Below are 25,538 nucleotides of genomic sequence, written 5' to 3' on the forward strand. Positions count from 1 at the left end.
CTAATAAATTATTTATTAAACATGTTTACATAAGCTCTCTTTCATACAAGTCACGTTGAAATTGCCCTAATTAAAATATTTAAATTTATTTGCATGACTAACTTGTCTTTATCAGTAACATAGCACTTTATATCTTCAAAGCACTTTAACTGAATATAAATGGGTTATCTGAAAACTTGCCCAAGAACATAACCTGGAATCTGATGCACAGACTTGGCTAGTGTTTCCTAAAATAGCTATTGCCTTCGCATGTGCACTGAATCGTAGTGAGGGTAACAGTGACAGGCCTGAAGAAGTATATGTGTTACTTACAGAAAGAATGAATAGTCCATAGAAGAGGGAGAGACCAGACAGTGTTCAGTGATGACAGAGAAAAGCAGACGGTTCAGTCTTTTGACTTGTAGAAAAAAAATGTCTATCTCACTTCCTCCTATAATTCTTGCTGAAGAGGGCTGTTGTACTCACGTGCAAATGAAGTCCCACATCTCTAAAATTGCTTGCAAGAGACTTGCCACTACTCTTTCACTTCCTCCTCTTTGGAGTTTTCTACAGACACTTGAATGCCGAAATATTCAGGGCATCTGGTGCCGCTTTCTGGATTCTCTGGCCACTGATAACTTGCACTGCATTCAAAATTAATTTCTCACTGTAATACCATCACTGTGTCTCCACACAAAGCTCTTATTCCTGGGCCACCCACTGGTTGAAAGAAGATGAGGGTGAGCTCTCTTTAGCTTCACAGCTTGTTTTAACAAGGAACTTACATACAGAAACAAGCTACTTCCATAAGCACTGAGCTACCCTCCCTGCCTGCAACGTATTTCACTTTTTAAAAATTAAAGATTACAATAGAAAAGGTTGGTGGGGGAGGGCAAAGGTCTTTCAAATCTATCATACCAAATGAAGCAATATGAAAGAGTAGAAATTGTAGATCTGTTGTTTTGGTTTTCAAAGACTAAAGTATTTTTTAGTACTATCAATATGCTTTCCCTTGAAGACTCAGAAGTGTAGTACCATCCCTAATACTCCCCTCTTGTTGAGGGGAAAAAACACCGTAGTTCTTCAAAACAGCCATGTTTGTCCAGTGTTCCGCAAGTGCTTCAGCTGAAGGAACGACAATGGAAATCACAGAAGATGACAACTTTATTCTAGATAATTACAAATCTGCAAAATACCTGATTTCGCATGTTACTGCTCCCTGTCCTTTCTTCCTGTGCCACTGAACTGAATCTTCTAATGCATTCACTCAATTGCTTCAGGCTCCTTTAAACCTCAAAACAGCACAACAGTTATAATGATTTGAAGTGTATATGGTGGCTTTTATCCAGAAAGACCTACAAGTGCTTGATTACCTCCACCAGAATGTAATTATATACAGCCTACTCACAGCTCTGCAGATTCATAAGGTTGGAAAGAGACATCAAGAGATCATTAAATCTGCCCCTCCCTGCAGGATCAATCATACTTGGGCTATTCCTGACAGAGGCTGCCTAACCTGTTCTTAAAAGCCATCAAATAATGAAAGTTCCACAGGATCCCTCAGCAGCCTAAACCAGCGCTTCGCTCTCCTTGACATTAGGTTTTTCTACCCAACTTCAAGCTCCATGCTGTAATTTAAGCTTATTATCTCTTGCTCTATAAAAATCTGTCCTATAAAATTTTTGTATAAATCTTTATCATGTTTGTTCTTATTACACCAATTCAGTCACCTCTTAAGGCTATGCAACACCATTTTATTTAATATTTTCTCAAAAGCCAATGTTTTCTAAGCGAAGAGCCCTCTAAGGGCACTGTTGCCCCCTCATTAGAGCTACCTGCTGGAGGCGGTGCTTCAGGTTATGTGGCAAGCACTACCAACCCTAAAATGACAGTCACCAAAAGGAACAGAAGTGATCCTATAGTGCAGTAATTGAGAGTCTCTTGAAGAAGCTGCTGGGAGCAAGAGCCCTGACCCTTTTTTCTGTTTCGTGTTGGTTCAAAATACCAGCAATTTACCATCATTTCCTAGGCAGATTATTATTCATACTAACACAGTCACAGTTTGGTATAGACTCAAAAGAAGTGAATGCCTGCTGGTTGAGTCCCTCATCAGCTTTGAGACAAAAAAGAAAATAAAAATCAAAACAAGAAGATCTCTGAGCTAAGCTTAATTGTGTTGCTTTTTCCATTCTGCTGCTCTCTAGGCCTTTTGAACAGTGTTATTACTATTTAGTACTAAAACGCCTAGAGACCAATTGAATCACCAACCCAGCATACTCAGGAAGTTACAACTGCAAGATGCCACTTGCTACAAAAGACCTTATGATCTAAATAGATAAGAGACTGTAATAAAAGGATAATGCACAAAGAAACATCTAGCTTGTTTGCCAATGTTAACGTAAACAAAATATCCCACAAGAAACTAGGTACATACTACATGTGGAACACTGAAGATGAAGTAGCTGCAGCGAAGAGGTCAGGGGGATGTTCACAAAACCACCGCTCCCACCCAACCCTGTCACCTGTGTGTCCTACTCCATAGCTGGGATTTTTCTAGCATTAAACAGCCCTTCACTACTACTGAGCTTATGTTTATAAACACGTAAATTAAGTTTAGAACATCAGCCACACAGGAGATGAGTTACCATTTTCTGGCTGGCGGCTGAGAGGCACCAAATCTCACAGCCCTAGCACAATTCCCATGTCCTTCCCATGAAGCACTGCTTGGAATGTAACTTATATTAAGCAAATCATACCTGAAAAGCATATAAAGCATTATTGTTTTAAAATAAAGTCACTTCATAACCTAGTTGCAGCATATATTGCCTTTTCGATCCTCTGAATATAGTTTAACTTACCACAAATCTAGAGATCTCTCAGGGAAATTGTAAAGTTTGCACATGTGAACCAAGAGGGCTGCCCCCCATGGAGACTCCTTCCCACCTTCCTTTTCTTCCCCCTCCCTCCAAATACAGGAAGAAGGATCACCAGCTGCCTGCTGAAGAAAACAACCACCGAATAGTGTGCATCATTCAGATGGCTTGGATGATTCAGCTTTTCCACGTGAACTCTGCTGAAGTTGCTCATAAATGGTTCTTTGTGCATTTCTGAATCAAAAGTGTCATTAACAGTCCATGTACATATCAACTCAATTTCTGTTTGAAGAGCGACTTTCCATCTAAAATGCAGCAGTGTATTCGTTACCTTACAACGGCTCTAGTTCTCAAACCGATGAGTAATTACATCTACCTATGCTTATATACTGCAGTATCTCCAGCCGTTAAAAATATTTTATTGTTCTCAAAAACTGCACCAAACAGAGCAGTGAAAAGAGGATCTAGCGACAAACTCATAAATTTGTAAGCCACCTGATGTGATGTGCATTGGTTTTAAGAATGGGAGGGCGGCGAAGGAGCAGAAAAGCCAGATGTTACAGTCTGCTCTCACAGATAAAACAACAGGATAAGCAGCAGCTTGATCATAAATGTCCCACAAAGTTACCAGCAGCTACATTTTGAAAGATCGAGATATTCTCATTGTCTAGAAACTTGTAGGATAATACTATTAACAGTTTCCAAACAGTGAGCTAGGGGCTGGAGGGTGTGGGGGTAGAAAAGATGTAACAGTGCAAAATACATACAAGTTTACTGCTCACATTATAAGAAATAATGCCTGATTTTACTTCTCTAATTTCTTTGTCTATTTCCCATTTGTTCAAGTGTTCACCCCAATCCTCTTCATCAACAAGATCCTATTTTCATTTCACCCCAGCAACCATAAACCAGAAATGGCTCTAATAAATCAAACAGATTTGACAAAAAAAGTAAGAAGAAGAATCAAACCTATTGCTGGCTTGGACAGAACCTTTTGCCAGACAAGCCTGGTTTACTCATCAGAAATGCTCATTTATCCTGGAGTATAAAAGCAGCACAAGCATATGGAACACAACAGCGCCTTCTGCAGGCACACAAACATGACAATGCAGTAATTGCCCAAGGTGCTCAGCAAGGGCAGCCATACTGAATCTGTCCAGAGGAACACACAACTGTTGCCCACATGCGTAAGCAGCACCTACACCACCACAGGCCAGCTCACTTTAGAAAAGGGAGAAGGTGGCGGCAGATTGAATGGACTGGTCATCATGGGAAGTCACTGAAGACCTAGAGAAAAATAACAGAAACATTGCTTGACCTGGTGCTTTGATCAACAGAAGGAAGACTTTGGGGGTCACCCAGTGTGCCCCTTTCCATTAAGACACTACCTGGAATCTTGTGTTAGGGCTACAAGGTACATGAGAGGACTGAAAAACAACCAGAGAACCACACTTTGGCAATACCTCTTCTTCCACTAATAGCTTTTATTTGATTTTGTGCTTTTATAATTGACATTCACTTCATTTTAAGATGTTATGTATATCTGACCCAAAGAGCTTGTATCAAGCTAATCAGGCTGGTGCAATTCTCACCTTGCAACTCCTGCCCCGAGTCAACACTGCCAGACTAATCCACTCACTCGAATCACACCTAGGCATGTGAGCCACAAGCACTGTGTGAGTCCAGAGGGCGCCTGGTATCTTCTGTGTCATGAAAACATGTCAAATACTTCATAAGAAACTAGACAGCAGAAGCCCACATTTGGAGGAGTGAGCTGTAGAAGATGTCACACGCTCCGGATACCAGGGGGTGGGGGGCTCAGGTTTTCTGAGCTTCAGATTTCTGGTGATGTTTTTTCCATTGCACACCATTTCTTGACAGCAACAGGAGTAGTTCTCGTCAGGGCTTCCCATCACACTGCCCCTCTTCGGTCAGCCACTGGGAAAGCGATACTGAAACCTGAGCCTCTTCCACATCCTGCTAAAAGAGGCAATGTTCCCCACACACAGACCATAGCCATCCCCAGCACAAACGCAAACTCCAGTCAGGAGTTGCATTTTTTGTGGCAAGGCCCACCCATGCGTGAGCACCCCAGGTGTCTGCCTCAATGTTTCACTTTGCATTCTCTGCCCAGCAATCCCAGCTTACTTACTTGTCCACTTTGCATCAATGAAGGCCTTTGCACAGCACTAGGTGAATGAATCTTGTCCGTCCCTTACGAGGAGCTTATACACTGCTAAGCTTTTTTGTTTTTTGAGTAATGGCTCCTTCACATTACCTCTGCATTAACACTATGCTGTGGGACACATCATCCCTACAAACTGTTCCCACACTTCCGCAGGAGAAGAAACTAAGCTAACCAAAGAACAATTCACATATCTTATCACATTAGCCTTTTACTCTGGTTTTTAGCTCCCTAGTCCCACATTCATTTGCTACTCAGGTATACTCGTAAGCCAGTTCTGACCTACAGCTTATTGGGACCATAAGTCACCCACAACCAACTGCAGGGTACTCACCACAGGACACCACATGGCTGATGTGGACCAGATATATGAGCCAGCACACGCCACCAGCCTCTCCCTTCTCTCCCTGTTAACAGAGAGCAAGCCTCCCCTGGCTCACAGCTCATGAAAATGCCACACTGGGGGAGGAAGGAAATCCCCTACCTGACTGCAGGACAGAAAGAAGCTGACAGTGCAGATGCTGTTAGTAAAAGTCCAGCCCATCCCTCAAGAAAAGCCACAGAGCAGCCAGTGCACAACAGCAGAGAGAGGGCCGTGGAGCTCACCAGTGGCCTGCTGCTTAAAGGGTTAATGCCCAGCCACATCAGCAGCATCCCAGGCAAGCTTTTCCACTGCAAAACTGTTAGATGAAATCAATTCTAAGCATTTTTACTTCCTGCCTTTGAATTTATTACTTCCAAATACCTGAACAATTACTCTTCTGCAGCCAAAAGCTTTAGAAAGTTGAGAGCTGAACCAGAGGCTTGTCACTCAGCTCTCGAGCAGGAGGAAGAGAAGAGAGGGACTGGACTGCTGCTTTAGCTTCTGGGTTCCTCCATGCCTTCTCATCTCTCCACTCTGCCTAGCAGCTGCACAGACAACAGCAGAGGGGCAGATAGGAAAGGGCCTGCACCCATCTTTCCAACGGCGCCTGAGCATCCAGAGTTACAAAACTCAGAGCAAGGAGAAAAAAAACAGATCTTCCTTCCCAGTGCTAAGAAGCTGATGTGTTTAGAGCTAAAGGGTGAAGGACTGCTTGGGGTGGTCTAAGCAGCTTCAAAGCAAAGTCTAAGCCAACAGCTTACTAAGCAGAGAGGAATGCTTTAGTGAATCAAGAGCTTGGAAACACTGTCTTGCCAGCGGCACTATTTTTACTGGAAAGCTCTGGCCAAAGCTATCTTGGACAACAAAACAAAACTAGATTATGCTATAAATATTAGAAGCTTTATAGCTGTTTGTTTGTGCAAGAAATTCCTGGAAAGTCCCTTGACCTTAACGTAGGGAGGAAAAGGTCAGAGAGGAAGAAGGAAGTAGGGAAAGGGAAATAATTCATTTTGGATATTATTCATTACATTCTCATCCTTCTCACTTCTATAGCAACTTATACCAACTTCCTCACAAGAAACAAGCAGTCAAGAGTTATGCCGGAAAGTATTAAGACTTCTGCATGTTCAATGGGACTTTGAGTGGGCTTGGGGAAGAGTCACAGCTAGAGCTGTGTTATGCTGAAGAAAGCCTTTGTTCAAGTTCTGCGGGAAGAAATTTAAACAACAGAGTTGCCCTACCTGAACTACAGCCCCTGCTTCCTACTATCATATAATGAAATCAAATCAACTTGTTTTAGCAGCCGGTGAAGTCTGGCTGAGCATTTCACCTGGGTGAAAATCCTTCCTTTCATTATCATTCATGAAGTTATTCCCATTTGTGACTATTTGGCATTATTAACATTCTCACTGGAAGTATATGAGGATTTCATTAGAAGCATTTGCACTGGAAACAGCTAATGTGAGATGGAAGAGGGAACATGTTAATAAGGAACACTGAGAAGCATGGGATTACTTGGAAAAAAACATTAAACGCCTATATGAGGTTAGACCGTGGTATTTTCTACGGCTCTCAGTAAATATTACCCCAAACAGAAAAGCCTCTAGGCAAAGGTCACAGGGGTCTGGAGGCTCATTACCTGCAAAGGCACTCACAGAATATATTAAAATACACAGTAGCCGAGTGCCAGCAGCATGCACAGCCTCCTGCTTCATCACAATCTCATCAGGCCTGCTCCACAGGTATGTTTCAACAGTTCCTGTTCTGGCCCATCCATGCTGAAAGACAGCTACACTTACAGGAGAGGAAAAAAAACCCACAAAAAATAAACCAAAAAACCCAAAGAACTTTGCCGAGAGTGGCACTGTAACTTGGACTTGGCTGTCCTTCGATCGTCTGCTGCCAAGCTGCCACCGTGCTCAGTAAACTTCCATCCTCACCACTGCCCAGGGAACAAACAGAAATCGTAATCACAGTTCTGCTTGTGAATCAGCACTGTCCAGCAATTCCTGTCTCCATACCCAGGTAACAAATCACATTATCACCTGAGAAAACATATCTTTGCCCTGTCATTAAAAAATATATTAGGTTAACTCCATAACCACTTAAGGGGGAAAGTCAGTGGCTTACATCATCCTGATCAGATGAGGTGGCCACACAGGTAGGTTTAAAAATAAATGTTTACATCTATTCTATGTCATGCTAAAACAAACATATTTCTCCTGCTGGCAGGAACTGGAGGACACCCAAAGGTCTGGATTTTTTTCCTCCACCAAATATGTAATCCTCATTTTATTTCCTACTGGCAAAGTATGCGCAACAGAGAACTTCTGCCTGTTTCATATTTAGTACATGCAGAAAAAATCCCAACTCCAAGTGATATTGGCCCAGTAATATGGGTTTTAAATTTGACTTTCCACTTCTGGATTGAGTCGTGAGTAACCTAAACTAAGTGAGCTCTTGGACCACTCTGGGAATGAGACAATCTCACTAGCAGTTACTGACTACCGAAAGAGAAGGCAAAACTGATGGTTACGCACTTGCCAGAGGGCTGGGTTCGCAATGTGCAGGCAACAGGATAAAGAGGGGTTACTATTTTAAACTGATGCAGCAGCAATGTAGGCAGTAGAATTTGGTGAAATTATATATTGACAGGAGCTCTTGACTGCTTTTGTCATGCATCTTACAGCTTAAGTTCCATGTGTGGAACTATATATAACTACTTTGAGTGACTGCTCGTTTCATATTCCAGCACCACGCAAATGTAGCAGTAGCAACAAACAGGAATGTAGCACTTGTGTGGGTTGTTTTCTCTGCAGTTACTGCTACACAGCTGAAACAGTGTTCAACACAACATAGACCCATACATTCAGCTTAGCCTGGCCCCTCTTCCTTCATTCTCCAAACTGAGCCTTTTTGAAGTGCTCTTCCTACATTTTAGTTTAAGTAGATGGCTTTCTTGAGAGCTCTTGTCCATTATAAAACCTTGCAGCCTGCAAGATGACAAAAGCATTTCTATGCAGTGGCCACAAACAGCATGTGCTCCATAGCCACACCACATGCAAAGGAAAACTCAGACTAAAGAGAAGAAAGGGGCCACAGCTGTGCAGTGGGACAAAGTCAGTTTACTCCAGAGCACTGAACGCTTATTTCCAATTGGGCATAGGCATTCTGAACTCTGAGAAGGTGGCACTAGGACATAGAGTGGAAGCTGGGGAAAGAAGTTATCTTAGTCCAGAAGCCACAAGCACAAGCCAGCACCCACCCTCCTCCAAAATGGCAATCCTGCTGTCAAAGGCATCTCTGAGAATACATGCACACAAGAGTCTTGCAGCCCAGATCATGCAGAAGAGACTCCAAAAATTTACTGATGAATGCAGAAAAGCTCTTGAGGAAGTAAAACCTGTAAAAAGGTGTGAGCTGAATTTATCATCAAGGTCAAAGTTTAAGCCTGATGGGGTGTTCAACTTCATCTACTCAGGGTATGGCTGCAGCTACAGAGCAGTTTATGAAGACTGCCTGCTGGGAGTGCAATATAGCAGGACATAAGATTTGGACGAAAAAAAAAAAAAGAATTTTTGTAAAAAAGGAATGCTTTTATCCTCTCCAATTATAAAACTAGTCTTCACCATCAGTTTCCTGGTTTGGCCGCGTTTCAGAATTCCCCTCTCCCCCTGCCCCGTTTTCTGTTAAGTGAGCACCCAGCTTATGGTATATGTTGTTTTTAAAACAAGCCCTGCTTAGGAGGAAACAAAAAAAGGTTATCAGTTCATTGTTTAGTATAAAATCAGTATAATACAGTACTCTTGTCACCTCTGCTGGCCATCCAGAATTCAAACACTGAGTAATTTCATTATGCATAATATTATCATTATTCCATAATATTAGGTGAAATGCATTGCTTGAAGAATCACCTTGAACTCTAAGTCAGCACTATTCATTTTTATGTCTTATTTCCTCTTCCTCATTACCATCTAGAATAGCATTCTCTTGCAACTGATTATGTAAGGGAACACACAAGGAATTGGCTTGCAAATACTCTGCAGACTAAAATGGAAGGCTGCCCAATATTTCTTCACTGCACATTCCTGAAATCTCACCGTAGGTATATGCGAGAGTACCTTTTTTATTATTTTTGTGGCTTTTACAATCTTTTTTAATTAACTGTGTTGTTTTGCTACCTTGACAGAATGTCCAGAGTATTATGGAGTACTGTACCACAGCAGGATATTTGGATGCATATGTTGTACTCATTAGTGAAGTCAACCTTGGCATAGTTTTTGTTGTAACAGATACGTGTACTTCAATGCCAAGAGACAAGCCAAGTTGTTGTTGCATACTGCAATTTCTAACTTGTTACCTACATTTTTCTCAGATTAAGCCAGAAAGATATCAACATCTGTGATTGGTTCCTAGATCTGTGGGTCTTTCTTTTGAACTCCCAAAATATAGAACATCCTCTATATTCACTATACACAGTAAGAAATTAAGCAATCAACATCTTTCAAATTTAACCTCTTGGACAAAGGTCTGAGAGTTCAGACTTTTCAGATGTTTCCCCTCACTTTCAATTAATATGGTAGAAAGAGTACTAGCATAAGAGATGGGGAGGAGAAAATTTTCCACACAGATGGGGCAGATTTCACCTTCTCTGAGACTAAAATACAAAAGGAATGATCTGAGAAATACGATTTTTTTAATACCTCTCCAGTAGAACTTCTAACAGGAGCTGTTACTGTAAAGAAGAAAAATACCTACACTTTGTAATGTTGCGACATACACTGCTATGGGTATTTCCAGCATCATAAACCATTCTCTCAGACCAACAGCAGCATTTCTCCCAAATTGTAACAATAGTACTACATGATCTGTACCACATCGTTATTTGGTAAGCAACAGCTGGTTAATATTGAATGTTGTACACACACATCAAGAAAGGTGGGGTACTTGTATTTTCCCTCTCATTTGGTGTTCATGCAGTGAGGGACTTCAATGTTTCTCTGAAACAAAAATGTAGGACTTTATTAGATGCCACTACACATCTGCAGCAGCTTATTCAACCAATCACATTATCACCAAGTGGCAACAGCACACACACTTGTTCTCAACACAACACTGAGCCTCCCTCTGGATCAGAGCCTGACTCCCCCACTTACTCCATCAGCCCTCTTTGGAAAGAGCTTTCTAGTATTATTAGCATTCCATAACAATTACAAAAGGAAAGGAAATACAAGATATACGCTTCCTTCTTTGGTAAAGAAATTATCTGGACATTATTTGCACATACCTGAGCCAAAAAACACCCTTGCTTAATGGTCACCTCCATTTTTAAACCATGGAAAAACGGACATTAAAGATGAGCAAAAAGTCCATTTAAAAGTCTTATTTAGACAAGATCCCTGACTTTTATCTAGTTCAGTAATTGTGACTTAATTTAAAACAGTTCAGTCAGTTTGGGGCTCAGCTATACTACACCACAGTGCCTACACCAATGGCAGTTTCAGCCCTCTTCTCAGGGGCAGGACCAAACTGTTCTAGGGTTCAACTGCACTGCAGCTGCATTTGTTCATGCCTCTAGTACTGATTGCCATCTCAGGGAGTGGGGAAGAGTGGCATAAGACAGACATAATCTGCTTTGATGAGAAAGGTTCAGGCCAGCCCCCAGCTAAATCACCAGTGAGTCACAATCAAACATAATTGAGAACTGAATTTAACACACTGTCTCTGTGGGGTGTAGCACTTCATAAGCTTGTTGCAGAATGGCCTCGTCTTCACAGCCAGATTTATGGTATGTTTTTTAACATACCATAAATAACTTGTGTTATCACATACGATTCTTGCCCCAGTCCAAACTAGCATTTAACCTCCCTTTTTCCCTCCCCACCCCAGTTATTAAATATAAATTCTTCATCTTTTCAGCAAGGCCAAAGGAGTAAAGGCTGTTGGCAATGTATCATCTAAGAAAATAGTTAGTCTTATTAGCAGGGAATGCAAAAGACTTTTTCTTTTCATTTGACTAGTCTGTGCCCAGTACTGCAGTATAGGAAGGTACAAACTGTATCTGTTTAAGTGTAAAAAATATATACAACTATATTTAACATTTAAATTAAACACAACTGTTTCATACCAACAATCTTATGTACATTCAGTTTTAAACAATACCTCTTTAATATCCTCTTCTGTTGTTAAACAAGTTTTATTTTCCTCCCAAAATATTCCCAATGCTACTTTAAAATTCTGGAGAGGAGAAAATCTGAGCTATATAGAAAATAGCAAGAGGTCTTACACTTGTAATGTATCATAGCACATATTTTTCATAAACAATACATCATTCAAAATCTGAACCACTATAAAAGTTCTCATAAGTCCAACAGGACTGCCTTTAAAAACTGACTTTGGTTAACAGCAAATCATTCTTAAACAATTAAGGAAAAATATATATTCTTTTACCACCTCTACAGATGCATTTCCTTGGTATGTTGTAGCAATCCATATATCTTTATGGATGAGAACTGCAGTTGCTCAGCGCTCTTCACCTGTACTGTGATTTCAGTAAAATGGATTATATATCAGGTTGGATTGATTTATAGTTAAATTAGTCCAACTTCCTAAGATCTCTGGATAAGAGAAATCTCTTCCTAAGACTTCCTAACATCTCTGGATATCAGAGAAAGAATGGCAACACTACTACTTCTTCCTCACAAGGCTGATCTCATGCAGTACTTGCAATAGCATTGCTAAGTTGCATGAAACTGCTGTTTTCCTGCTTATCTTTCCTGGTCAGGAGAATAACACAACTTTTGCTGAGTTCTACATACTCTGACACCCAGCCAGTCACACTAGCCCCTAAGAATTCAGACAACTGAAGTGCCACTGGACATTACAGTAATGCAATGATTTCCTCTGAGTCATTATGCATGACTCATTTACTCATTTCCAGGGGAGTAAATGCCCTCAGCTTTTGGCCAGGAAGAGGAACCTGATATTTATCTTTCTTCCTTCCTTGCACTACGAAACCCTCTGATCTAAAATCACCAATGAAAAGGCAAAAATGTAAGATATTCCAGGAAAAGAACACCACATTAGTCACTATGCATCAGTTAAGCTGAAAAGTAGAGAAGTCTGACCCATGAGCAAAGGCACTTGGTAACAGTCCTGTGAACAACAGTCAGTGAGTCAACAGTTTCAGTCTTGTGATCCAACTGACCAGCAGCGAGGGCTCTGTGGAGGAAGATTTTGTGGACGATGTAACAGAAGATTTTTTAGCACCTTCCTCCTGAAAAGGAATTGTTGCACTGTTGTGGAGGTCTGCATTCATAAAACATCTGCTGCCTCGAATATAATCTGTTCCCCTCATTAACTGCTTCTCAGAGACTGGCCTTGAGAGAGGGTGTTGTGTCGAGGGGCTTTCTTCAATGATTGGGGGTATCCTTTCATTACTGAAGTACCTGCAGAGGGCATCTTCACCTGCACGAACAAGAGGAAGAAAACCAATTACTGCTGACTTCAAAACCCTCCATTAACATTTTCTATTTTGATAGAGAGATTCTGGTTGCAGTTCAAGTTACCTAGATTTTGGTTATCCTTCTAAACACACGTCGACATAAGCAGCTATCAAGAGATACATGGCTTTTTGCATCTTTCATATTTTAAGCAACACAAAGGACAACAAAATCAAATCACACATAGACAATACCATTTGACTGTTAAATTACAAAACTGCTAGGGCAGACTACCTTCATGTAAATAATTATCATGAGCGAGACCCAATAAACTTTCTTGTAATCTGTCATTGAATATGCTGATAGACCAGAGTTCAATCTATGTTTACCTGTGTGTTACTCATGACTAACTTAAAAGCCAGAAATATTACTCTGGACAACAGAAATTAATTTTGCAGATAAAGATGTAAGCACTTCCCTGGTTTTGACCATTGATGTGTGATGCTTTCTCTGGTTTTACTCTTCCCTAGACAACTGTCCACAGCAGCTGCTAGAGACATCCTACTGGGCTAGACAGGTCTTTTTTCTGACCCAATACAGCTTTCACACAAGCCCACAGCACTTAAGTATATTTCAAGTGTTAAGAACAGCCAACACAAAACCAAAAGCAAAACCAACCAAGAAAAAAATACCAAACCCATACACGCAAAACCCAGCCCTACCACCTGGTGATCATTCTCTTAGACTTGTTACTTAGCTTGCTTCCAATATCCCTCCAAGTTGATGTTTCTTGTTATCAGCTTCTATATTGCCTAGAATTACACGTTAGCTTTCTATAACGGATTTCAAGAATAAAGTAAATACTCATCCTTTCTTATTTCCCACTCTAACAGGATTTGTAGACTTTCAGATGCAAAAGGAAGCCAAGGAGGGAAGGCAAGTATGGGAATGAAAAAAGCCACCCAACCTAACACCCAATGTTATGAGCTTCTGTCTCCCATTCTGAGTCATCTGCAAAACATGTTGATTTCTAACAGCAGCTGCAGCAAAAAAGCAACTCATAAACATTTCACTTTTAAGAACTAGCTTGCTTCCACAACAACCTCCACAGTGAGCTAAACAAACAAAGATTTAACAACAAAGCAGTTTTATGATCAATATTAAAAGAAGAAGAAAGGGAAAAGAATGTGTGCAAGAGCAAAACGGTAAAACTGTGATATAAAGAGACAAGTTCAAGCCTTCCTTGGTCATTTAAGCATTCTTTAATGCTCACAAGAACATTAACACAAGACAACAAAAGCTTGAGCCCCAGCACTGAGTAGCCTCACAAATTTCACAACTACCATGTAGCATTCCTGCTACAATCAACAACTGTTATGTTGGATCAGTTCAGCAATATGCAAACACTAATTCTTCATTCCTAATTTAAACACTTCTACCCAGTTCACGCCAAGGAAATTCTGGAGAGGAATGAAAGAGAAAGAGGAACAAGACTGAAAACCTTGCCTTTTCTCCCTGGTGCTCGTGGCCTAGAGAAGGGCTCTGCAGCTCTTATCCAGCTCCCATCAGCAGGCATTGACAGAGGACGAGGTTTTCCTGAAGGCAACATAGAAGATTTTGAGGAAATACATTAAGCTTAGGAAAACAAGTTTTAAAATCATATTTTTCACAATTAAGCAAAGGGAGAGATACAACAACAAGGAGCTGGAATTGCAAGGGGGGGGAAAAAAAAAGGAAAAAAAAAAAATCAGGATACTTCCAGTGTTGAAATATAAGAAAGCAACATGCTGAGATTGAACAACTATACTCTTGCTCATTTACAGCAACAGTGAACATAACCAAAAGTTACATTCGAAATACACATGGAAATGGCCACCTGTAGATCCCAGCAGATCCCAGCTGAATGACATTCATTAAAGAAAAAACAGCATCTAAATGAAATTATTTCAGATGTTTCATTATTTCGTTCACAATTTGCACAGACTGCCCTTAACATCCATGAAGCCTAACACGCAGTTTTCTAAAATTATTCCAAACTGACCAAAGCGTTTATCATAACAGCAATGACAAAAGAGGAATGAACTCACCATAGGATTGTGTTTTTTCCCTCATCTTGGCCGGTAGAATATTTGCTTCGACGGGATACACAGGCAACTGATTTGAATCAGCAATAGTAAACCTTCGCCTTCGACTCTCCTGATCCAGAAAAGAATTGGGGGACTCAGCACCCTTAGACCCAAGTAGTGGCTGACTGGGTTTGTTGCCTCCTCCATATACAAAACTCCCTTTTTCATCTCTGAAAGGACATTTCACTTCAGTTAGTAGCTTAAAAGAGTTTCATGCTGCAGACACAAACAGGTTTGGAAGATAAGTCTAGCACCTAGTCATACTCCTGACAACTGGTATTGTGCTGCAAACAAGCTGAAAAAAAAGTAACTCAAGTCAGGTGATAGATAACTTCATTATAAACACATTTACCAAGGAGAAAAGAAAGCTCCTCCCCATGCTAACTCACTTTTAATGATCCAGTAATTTAACACACAAAGAAGTTTCAAGGTACCACCCCTGAAAAAGCTTTTGAGAAATAAGATCTTTCTGCCCCGAGAGTACTAAAGCTCCCAATTCACTCCCTGTTCAGTATACAGTTGTGACAGAAGAGTGCATAGACTTACTCATCTCTGTGTAATGGCAACACTTACTGCCTCCCTCTGAGGGACTCTGGTTTTCAGTCATTGTAAGAGGCTAATACCTGCCACTGAATATTTATCACCTCCTCTTTTCATCCAAAAGCAAGACCCCCTACAGAGTTTCAGTAACAAATTCATAGTGTATGTACACTGTACCTGTATTTCAAGCAATTTCTGCAGGAACTCCTTTCCCAGAGCAATCCCACATTCCAAAGGCCAAGAACAGCCAATTTTAGAACCAGTACTTCTGAGTACTTTTGGAAAAAAACTGCCCTCAAATTAGGATTTGCCTTAGATATTTTTTTCCCCCTTCCCTGTGCATGCTACAATCTTACTGCTTAAAGCAGTCACCAGCCAAGTCCGGCATAAAAATACACAGCTGACTGTCTAAGCACGTGCATGCCCTACTATTGACTGCAGCCCCCTTGGCGCTGCATATTCCAGCTCTCCATCAATAACAATGCTAGAGCTCAGTGAAAGGGAAGGAGCTATTTATAGAGATTCAGGGACTGAAAATTGCACAGAAGTGTTACATCACAACCATATGTACTACGAGAGCTCTCCTACAACACCACCATGTGGAGACTGTGCCACAGAGAGGGAAAACCAGCCACTGCTCTCTGCTTTCCCAGTGTGAACCAGAGAAGAACCATGCAAGGAATGGAAGAGAACGGAAGACAACAATGGCAGGGAAAATGGTGATAAACTGCCATACGAATGCATCAGAGTTTCAAGAGAAGAGCAAAACATGCAGAGGTGAAATTAAATAGCCAAACAGAAGACAGAAGATCTGCCCTTTCTGCTCTTCTTTGCTGCCACAGCTTCCCCACATTTGCTTTTTTTAAAAGCCTAAGTCAAGCAGCCTCCCCCTTTCCACACATCATCCAGGACAAGTTTTATCTTGCATTACTACTTTTTTTCCTTGTCAACAGCTATTCAGGTCTAAAGGCATCTGAAACTACATTTAATTTTGTGACTTTTTTAATTCACCAATGCACTTGAAATAAAACAATATGAAGACAAGATATGCTCAACTCAGCTGCTAAAGCTATATGCTTGATTTTATGCCAAGACTTTGGTTGGTTGGTTTTGTTTTTTTAAGAACTGAGCACACATAAACTTGGAAAACAGGGAGACAGCAGGTCAAGGTGGGTCCAGCTTCAGCAAGGAGACCCTACCCTGGAGAACCCCTCAGTGTCAGCACTGGCTCAAAGACTACAGTAATACAACCTCTGACACTGTACCAGGCCTTAAATGACAAGAGGCAAGCTCTCCTTCCATAAGAGTCCCAAAGTAAAAGGTCATAATTTCTGTGTTGGGCTATATACATGTAACTTAAGATGTCAGGCACAGGCCAGGAAGCAAGAGAGAGACAAAATGCTTTTGTCCATCACCTTTCCAGGTCATCTGGCAGGGTTCTGACATGATTCAACAAGGACTTGAGAACAAACAAAAACTAGCCATAGCATATACATGCCTCACACCCCTCACCCTGCCTTTTTGCCTTCTGTGTACACAGGTTTGTGTTTTTATAGCTTACACTGAAGGATAAAAACAAATAAAAGCTGAATGAACTGACCCTCACTTCCCTTCAGTGGGAACATTCCTGGTTTATACAGCTTGCAAGTTTAACAATTAAAAACTTCTCTCTCCTAACTCCCAGAACAGTTACTTAACTTGCTAAAAAACAAACAAACCAAACAACCAAACACACCACAGTGGAAAAAGTTACAGACAAAAAAGGCTTCTTGCTATGTGCAATTGGATTCAAACAAAATCAGAAACATAACCCCACAACCAGGGATGACATCCATTCACGATTTGGGAACAACTCTGATCCACATGGCGCATGATCTTCTAATAATAAAAATCTATTACGACCTTGGTAGTTTATGCATTTAAACATCTAGAAGTCTGGGAGATCTGCAGTTTCCTCAAGCTCATCTGCACAGAACTCCAGCAGCAAGCCAGCTCAGAAACACATGTAATAGAGGAGTTTTTTGTTCAGTGGTACATGTTTATTTGCATACCGAGGAGAATAGGGAACAGCTGGTGGAGGTGGTATGTACAGATCCAAAATGGCTGGCTTCTCTTTTTTCAGTGAGGTATCCGCGGTGCTTTCTGGTGACTGGGCTGAAGGACTCGTGATTGGCAGAGGACTGGTCTGAAATGTGAGAGAGCTGTCAAACACCTGAGCACTGATTTATCATTCTCAAAGATAATTCAATCATCAATAGTACCATTTTATCTCCTAGTGAACTACTGTTTCTATGCTTAAGAAATGCATTAAAAACTCTTAGCATTTACATTTTCCTCCACCCTCAGTTTTGGCTAGCTTTGCAGTCCCTCCTACAGAAATCCTATCATGGATAATGCATTGCTCAAGAATATTTTGCTCTTTCCAGTCCTATTTTTCTTGTAAATTCCATAGACAGAAAAAGCAACAAAGACAAAATCCATTCTTGTATTTTTAGGTTCATTAAAAGAATGCAATTTGTTAAACGCAGATATGATCCACAACACTTACAAAGCCAACTCACACTACTCTTATTCCAAACTGTCCTAATAACTGGGGCACAGACAGGAACATGGTAAATTTCACCACAATTTTCATCAAGGGATATAATCAGGGTAAGAGAGGCAAAGTAAAAATATCTTCAGTATTGCTCATCTGAGCACGTTTGCCATTTGGCTATTTGTAGCTCACTTCTATGTCCCCAGCATCTTGCCAGGCTCTTGTCTGCTTCTAGGAGAGAAAAGTCTTGAAGGACCCTTTCACCTTTGCTAGTCAAGAGAACTACACTCTCCCCTTTTTGTCAAGAGGCTGCCCAGAATTCCAGTCTGGTCACTCAGTTAATGGCAGCCCTGCGCAAGCATCTGCCTTTTACTGATCAGTACATTGGAGTCCAGAACTGTCAACAGGCTTTGCCAATCACTCATTCCCCTAAGGAAACACTGCTGGGCACAGCCTATATCCCAGTGCACCTCAGCTCTCCACACAGGTAACACAGTCCTTGCTTTGGGTAACCTTTGAAAACTCACAAGGTGGTGCTTTATTAGCTTTGGCTCTGATTAAAGAGCAGACAATCCCACAAACACAAGACACAGGCATTGGTGAAAGGAAGGATGAAAAAGGAGTCAAGTGAGCATCTTTTACCCAGTCTGAGAGAAATCTGCCTGCATCAACACTTGTGATAGCCATTGGCATTTCACAGGTTGATAAATTATCCTCTCAGTGGTAGGTAGACCTTTGTCAGAACAGAAGTAGGAATAGGAATTCTCCCTGGTTTTCTTCAGGTAATCAGCTTAAAATCAATTAGGTCATTTCCTTCTATAAGCATTAAGCCCTAAGCTTCCTAATACAACAAGCTATTCCTCAGCATGGTTAAGAGTTATTAATGTCACTTTCTCTGCCTGCTCATTACCCAATCTGTGAATTGCCCAACAATCAAATCTTAAACAAGTACTTTAACTTCTTGAAAAACACTTTCCCACCCTTCACCAGACTAAAAAGAGGATGAACACATACAATAATTTATTTCAGCAAAAACATATTAACTCTGCTAAACAGAGGAAGCTTTTATTACTCCATGTTGATGAATTCCATACTTATCAGTGGCTTCAACAGTTTTGCCTCATAGAAGTTCTCCCAGTGGCACAGATTGATTAAAATGTTAAACACACCTAGTTGCTTTGTGTATCAAGAAGGCATTATCTGGGTTTAAAAAAAAAACAAAAAAAAAAACAAAAAAAAAAAAAAAAACAAAAAAAAAAAACAAAAAGAGAAGGGAGGAGGCAAGAATGTTCTCCATTTTATCTAGGGGCCAGAAGAGGACAGCCATTACACTTAACCTTCCTTGACCTATAGTTAAACATGTGTACCTGGGAGCATTTCTAGTATTTCTCTTTCTTCAAGTTGCAACCAAGGCATTCCTATCCCAGTATCGGAGTTGAGCCATCAGCCTCTCACCTGCACCAAGGGTGGTTTCCAGCGCAGGTTCTTTAACGGAGCAGGAGTAAAATGGAAAGAGCCAGTAGGACGTTTCTTAAGCAGCAGCCTAACTCCAGCAGGATTCTCTCGCAACTTTGCCACCAGATTTTTTAGTTGCCATCCAACCTGGAAAAGAATAAAAGACATGTTTTGGTTTGTATTGCTTTTCTGAAGGCAAATAACCCCAAATCTCCCAAGTCAAACTGTCTTTTAACATGAACTTAGAAACATCCAAAAAAGCCAGAATGAAAAAATAATTGGAAAGCTTCTTTTTTTTTTTTTTTTTTAAGGTTGTTCTTTCTTTAGTTTCAAAGGGAAATCTCTGCTTAAGCTGTAAATTAAACACTGAGATATCAAGCAATGCTCTTTATATCTCAGTTACAGTCATAGAAGGGTGCATGGATGTGCTCAGATTGAGTAACACAGGCAACCACAGTGAACTGTCACATTTCTTTCTCACACTGAAAGGCATTCCCTACCTTTGCTAAGTAAAAATGTAATCATTTTATATAAGTTCCCAGATACAAACAATTTGCAAATCCTTGAGTTTTTTTAAAGCTGTTTTTCTCTGCATTTCAGTAGATTGTAACAGTGTATTTTAAAACAGGCCTTAAATACAACATGAATTATTTTATTATGGTGCACACATCATTTAAACATGAAATATGGCACATTTATTTTAGCAAAATATTGCAAAGAATAAAATCTGGCTTGAAAACAGAGCGTTAAAAAGCCTCAAAAATTTCAATAGGATAACACCAGAACCACCTCCTAACCCCATCCATTCAGAACCTGTAGGGAGCAAGCTTTCCAGAGCAAGAATAAGGGAAGGTTGGTAAGGCTGTTACTAACCACAGTTTGCCGATTAACCTGGATCACTTCATCACCAGCATGAATCTTCTGAGATCGATCAGCAGGGGACTACAGAAGAAAACAAGAGACATGTGCTTCAGCAGGTTTTTTCCCTCCCATAACAATCCCCACCAAGCAAAGTCAAAGGTTATATCTATAATGAAGATCACACATTAGATCTGTTGATAACTTAAGAATTGCAAATTAATTCAACTTATGATTTATTTTTTATACTGAGAAAGCTACAGGGAAAGGGAGAAGGCATAGCCTATATCTGCCACAGGCCAAACTGCATGTAAGTCATGGGACTGTCTCCACTGTCCTTTTGTCTCCAGTTTGTACAGTAGTTTGAGACAGCAGTGGGAGAGGACAGAAGACCTCTGTCCCAACACAGCAGCTATCTTAAACTTTAGCTTTCAAATAAATGTATACCTTTAAAAAAAAAAAAAATACAGTAAGACTTTGAATGTACAAAGGACCAAAATCCTCCAACACACAAAATAGATCCATTACACTTTCCCTTTTTTGTTCCCCAAAGTAAATAAGAGCTACCAAGTTTAATGTGAAGTTACCTGTCTGCATCAAGGTCAACAGATAAAAATATATGCTTGCACACATCAAATGTGCATAGATACATACTTTAAAAATACCTATCTAGTAATAATAATACACCTTAAAATATAATTTTCTGTGAATAAAAACCAAGCTCTAGGGAACCATTAGTGAGGAACAGCTAAATGTGTCAATACAACAGACCAACTCTGATCAGCCTTGACAACACCCAAAGTGCACAGGCATACTACCTTGGTACATTGTACCCCGGTCAGAGGACAACTTCTCCTCCCATTTCCCCCACCCCATGAATAACCACATGGCAGCAGGCCAGCTCTTCCTAGTGATTCCAGCACTAAGCACTTGGGTTATGTACTTCCTTCTCTTTGTCATCATACCTTCAGAGCTCAAGTAACATTTTTATTAGAAGGAACTTTGGAATAAACACTGCAACTAGGGAAGAAAACATGGGGAAATTTGTGGGAGGCTCCAGCTATCATGAGTAACCCCATTTCTTCATTGTCTTCTTGCTTCCTCTGAGAGGAAATGCCTCTGTGGAAGGCTGCATATATATGAGTCAACCAAGATCATGAAAAAATGCTGGGCCAAAGTCAAGCTCATGAAAAACAAAGCTCATTTCAAGCTGTCCTCTGGTTGATCAACAGCCTGTCTGGGAGGGTGGGGGACCCTTACAGAGAGGACTCCTAGAACAAGCACCAGCTAGCACAGCAGACACTGCAATCACATTGCTCTTTCCTCTATTCTCACAAAGTTTACATCTAGGGCAACGTGACACAGGAAGTTACAAGTAGAACAGCACAACTCAGGAATCCTGTTGGCTGATTGGTATTAAATGCATGGACTTTCTCAGTCCTTCCAATGTACACTACTGTTAATTTTGGGGTGCAGTTCCACTGCACTCCAGCACACTGGCCACTGGTGATTGCTACTAAAATACCATTCCAATCCTAGCAAGAAAATTGAACTAAGACCCAGCCTGGCACATCTAAATAATTGCACACCACCAGAAAGACATCAGTTGTTTGCAGATCTCAGTCACTTGTCAAATTTTTTGCCTCAAAGTAATGAGCTTCCCTAAAGGAAGAACCAGCGCTGATAAGAAAGCAGATATTTAGGTCAACACTCACAGCTATAGAAGCAGTACAGCCCAACTCCTGGCCTCCAAAATGAGATCCATATGCACAAGCAGCTTGTCAGCAGTCAATATTACATTCATTCATCTTATTCAGATGTTGAAATTGCTGTCAAAGTGGACTTTGCTGCAGATCCTATACAGTTATGCAAGGGCAATAGCACAAAAGCTGGAAAAGCTTTCCATTTTCACTCTAAGCTGCAAGCACAGACTTCCACTCACTCCTCCCTGGCCCCTGGACCTGGCAGGGGTACAACCAGAACCACTGGTTCTTTCATATTCAGAAAAAAAAGGAAATAAAAGGAGAAAAAAAAAGAAAAACCAAAGGCACTGCTGCAAAAGCCAAGATCCCTCACTCTTGTTTCTTTCCGCCACTGCTGCTGTAGAGCGGCATGTCTGACAACACCACAGCATCACCCGCCAGTCTCAGCTGCTAGGCAGAGGTCCACTGCAATGACTGCCCAGAAACCTTTAATAAAGTCTCAGCTACAGAGAACTCCCAGTGTAAGAACAAAATAAGTAGTCATCTGCCTCAATCATTTCCTTCCAGCAGACCACTTAAAGTCTTACTTTCTCTTGGTCTTTTTATTCTGCAAGGTAATTTTGTCACTGAACAGCTCATTGATTTCATTACCCATTACTGAATTAAGCACACTGCCACCTAAATGTTCCCATTAGGGGAGACTGCCTTTGCCAGTAGCGAGAAAATACATTCAAGGCTTTGTTAAGCATGATACCATAAGCACTCAGAACAGCAGATAGAGTAACTTATTAAAGCAATTACTTTCATGCCAAGTATTTGAACTAACTCATGTACTTGTAGAAACTGGTTTAATTAGACTAACAGCGAAACATGCAGACACAAATATTTACAAATTGTGGATAAACAAAATGATGCATCACAGGGTATTTAAAGCTGTAATATCATGAAAGTCATATGCAAAACAGGAAAAAGTAGTAAAAAAACCAAACTCACTCAAAGATACTGTCAGATAGCCTGAGTTAATCTACATTTACTTCACTTACGTTTTCTGTAGTTCCAGTAATTACATGCAATCCATCATAAGTTGATTTGATGTACATTCCCTAAATGTAAATAGAAAATGAAAAACAAGTTTAAAGGCAAACAACCAACACTAACTTATCTGATAAAACAACTGCTGGCAATAGACTCAAAACATTATTAAGAAGACAATTCACATATTTTCCCTAGAAAAGTGTGTGGTCTAATATTACAACATTCTAAACCTCTTCACAGATCACTTTTACTGTAATTAATTATAACAGAATAAAATTACTTCAAACACCTAATATGTGGAAGGCAATATAGAAATATCATCTGGTTCATAATATCAAACACTGTTGGGTTTGCTGCCTTGTCTGCCTTTTGCCTTGAACAAAACTTCATTTCCTTATCACCCAGTCTGCACTAGAGAAATACAGGTTTTCCTAGATGGCCACTAGCTCTCTCCATACGAAGCACACTTACACAGGTGGACTACAAATATTGCCTACATGTTCTTTTACAATTTCCCTTGGCAAGTCAATATATAGACAGCCTTGTAACCACAGAGCTGACATCAGCAATAAGAGCTCCAGCAGAACTAAGTATTTGTGGCTTTGAATGTTAAAGCTGAGTGTGAAAGCAAGGACAAACTCAGATGAAGTGGGTGTTGAGCTTATGAACACCAAATGAAAAAGAAATTCACCAACAGGCTATTACTAGTAATTGTCTAGCTTTACCCACAAGAGGTGACCAGTACATTCATGAACAAGTAAGTTTCTACTTCTGTCTACATGTGTTGTTAGAAGCACTCACTGACCTGTACAGAACTGCATGTTATTCAGGAGCTGTAGGCAGCTTATCTGCCTGAAGTTACCACACTTTCTTAGAAGGAAAAAATACAAGATGGTTTGGGTTTTTTTGCCCGTTCCTCTCCAGACAGTTCCCTTCTGTTTGCCTGTTAGTATCCCATTGTGCGCACCTACCTCCTCATTTCTTACTTAGTCTGAGATAGGCTGACTCTGCTTCACTGTAGCTTGTGCATTAACAAAGAGGTCCCCATAATTTCAAGAATGCATGACTGATACAGTCTAATTCAGTGGCCTAGGTAAAACTGTACAGCAGAGTAACACTGTAAAGCTTCCTATAAAAGTGTTCATCTCTTCTGCCTTCGGGGCTGGGGTGGAGGGAATACAAATGCACTTAATTTAAATTCCCTCCAACTTATTCTAACATGTCCCAGGCAGAAAATTCACCAAGATTTCAAAGTCAGTTTCTCATAACCAGCACTCATCCAAGCAGCATCCATTGAATGATTAAGATTCAGTAATGTTACACAGCCGCTGAAGTTTTTAAAGGATTTCTCATACTCCTGCTCGCCTGAAAAATCCTCATATCATTCTCAGTCTGGCTATAAACAAACATAAAATGTGCCTTTAAAAACATAAACGTAATGTCTCATCACCTTCTCCATCCTCCAACCCTGCTATAAAAACAGCTGGTTAAGGCAATCTGCAAAAATAAAATGACTGATTTCACAAGCACCAGTAAATTCCTCAGTATTCTGGGTAAGGTACAAATCTGAAGCAATTTAGCATAAAAAAAAATATTTGAGATGAAACCCATTAATGTGTATACCCATCTCTGGCAGCCACTCCAGCACGCTACCTGACAACTAACCTTCAGAGCTCCTCACCATGCCTCTGTTTCCTATAGGATATTACTGTTTTGAAATATCTTGCTATACTCACATACACAGTGATCATAAGAATACCTATCAAGCACCAGGATCATCAGGACATTCCAGGATCAGTTCTTACCAGGCCTTCCCCAGGCTTAATGTTGGTTAAATGAACCTCCTCTAGACATGCACACTGGCTCATTAATGGATCTGTAGTTGATCGGATGGCTTTATCACAAATGCCATTTAAAGTCTTGGCCTACAATGAGAACATACAGAAACAGTTACAGAATTTCTCTCCTGGCTTCTTCCTCTTTCAGTTTTCAAAAACAGAAAGAAACTGTGTTCTGGAACTTGGTCCACTAATAAATTATGGTTAAGAATCATCCAAATAGAAGATTCATTAGTACAGATATATTCTGCAGCATGTGTATCTTCTTACTGTAACCTAGTACAACCAAACCATTTCCATTGGTGCCACCTCATCACTGCTAGCAGATGCCAACACATCTTCAGTTTTTTAAAAAAGCACACAAATAATAACAAAAAACTGTGTCTGGAGTTTGTTTGCTTTAACCAAAATATAACCCATTAAAATATTGAAACATTTTAATGAACCCTTGTGGGAACAATTGACAGGTTTTTGTCAAGAATAAAATTGGCCGTGTGTCAGAAAAAGTGAGGTACTGGCCACCAGCTCAAATGCACAAAGTTTTACAGTACAAGGCAGGACATCCAGCACTTAAGCCTTTCAGCATTACTTCTCTCCACCATGC

At 40.4% G+C, this 25,538-nt stretch overlaps 1 protein-coding gene across 2 annotated transcripts in view; it reads right to left on the reverse strand.

Annotated features, from left to right (window-relative positions):
• The window catches only part of CNKSR3 (CNKSR family member 3), a 147,398-nt gene that overhangs the window by 77,164 nt on the left and 44,696 nt on the right, over positions 1–25,538 (reverse strand). The window contains exons 6-13 of one of the 2 annotated variants that reach the window (XM_065680598.1): positions 24,902–25,021; positions 23,105–23,164; positions 20,374–20,442; positions 19,501–19,647; positions 17,561–17,694; positions 14,931–15,139; positions 14,350–14,439; positions 10,397–12,868 (exon numbers count right to left, since the gene is read on the reverse strand). In XM_065680598.1, coding sequence (XP_065536670.1) covers positions 12,570–12,868; positions 14,350–14,439; positions 14,931–15,139; positions 17,561–17,694; positions 19,501–19,647; positions 20,374–20,442; positions 23,105–23,164; positions 24,902–25,021 — 1,128 coding nt within the window. In that variant the 3' untranslated portion in view covers positions 10,397–12,569. Of the gene's footprint in view, positions 1–10,396; positions 12,869–14,337; positions 14,440–14,930; positions 15,140–17,560; positions 17,695–19,500; positions 19,648–20,373; positions 20,443–23,104; positions 23,165–24,901; positions 25,022–25,538 lie in introns of those variants that run through there. The other variant, XM_065680599.1, reaches the window with a different exon arrangement.

The sequence above is a fragment of the Lathamus discolor genome, chromosome 5, assembly GCF_037157495.1.
Source record: "Lathamus discolor isolate bLatDis1 chromosome 5, bLatDis1.hap1, whole genome shotgun sequence".
Taxonomy (NCBI): Eukaryota; Metazoa; Chordata; class Aves; order Psittaciformes; family Psittacidae; genus Lathamus; species Lathamus discolor.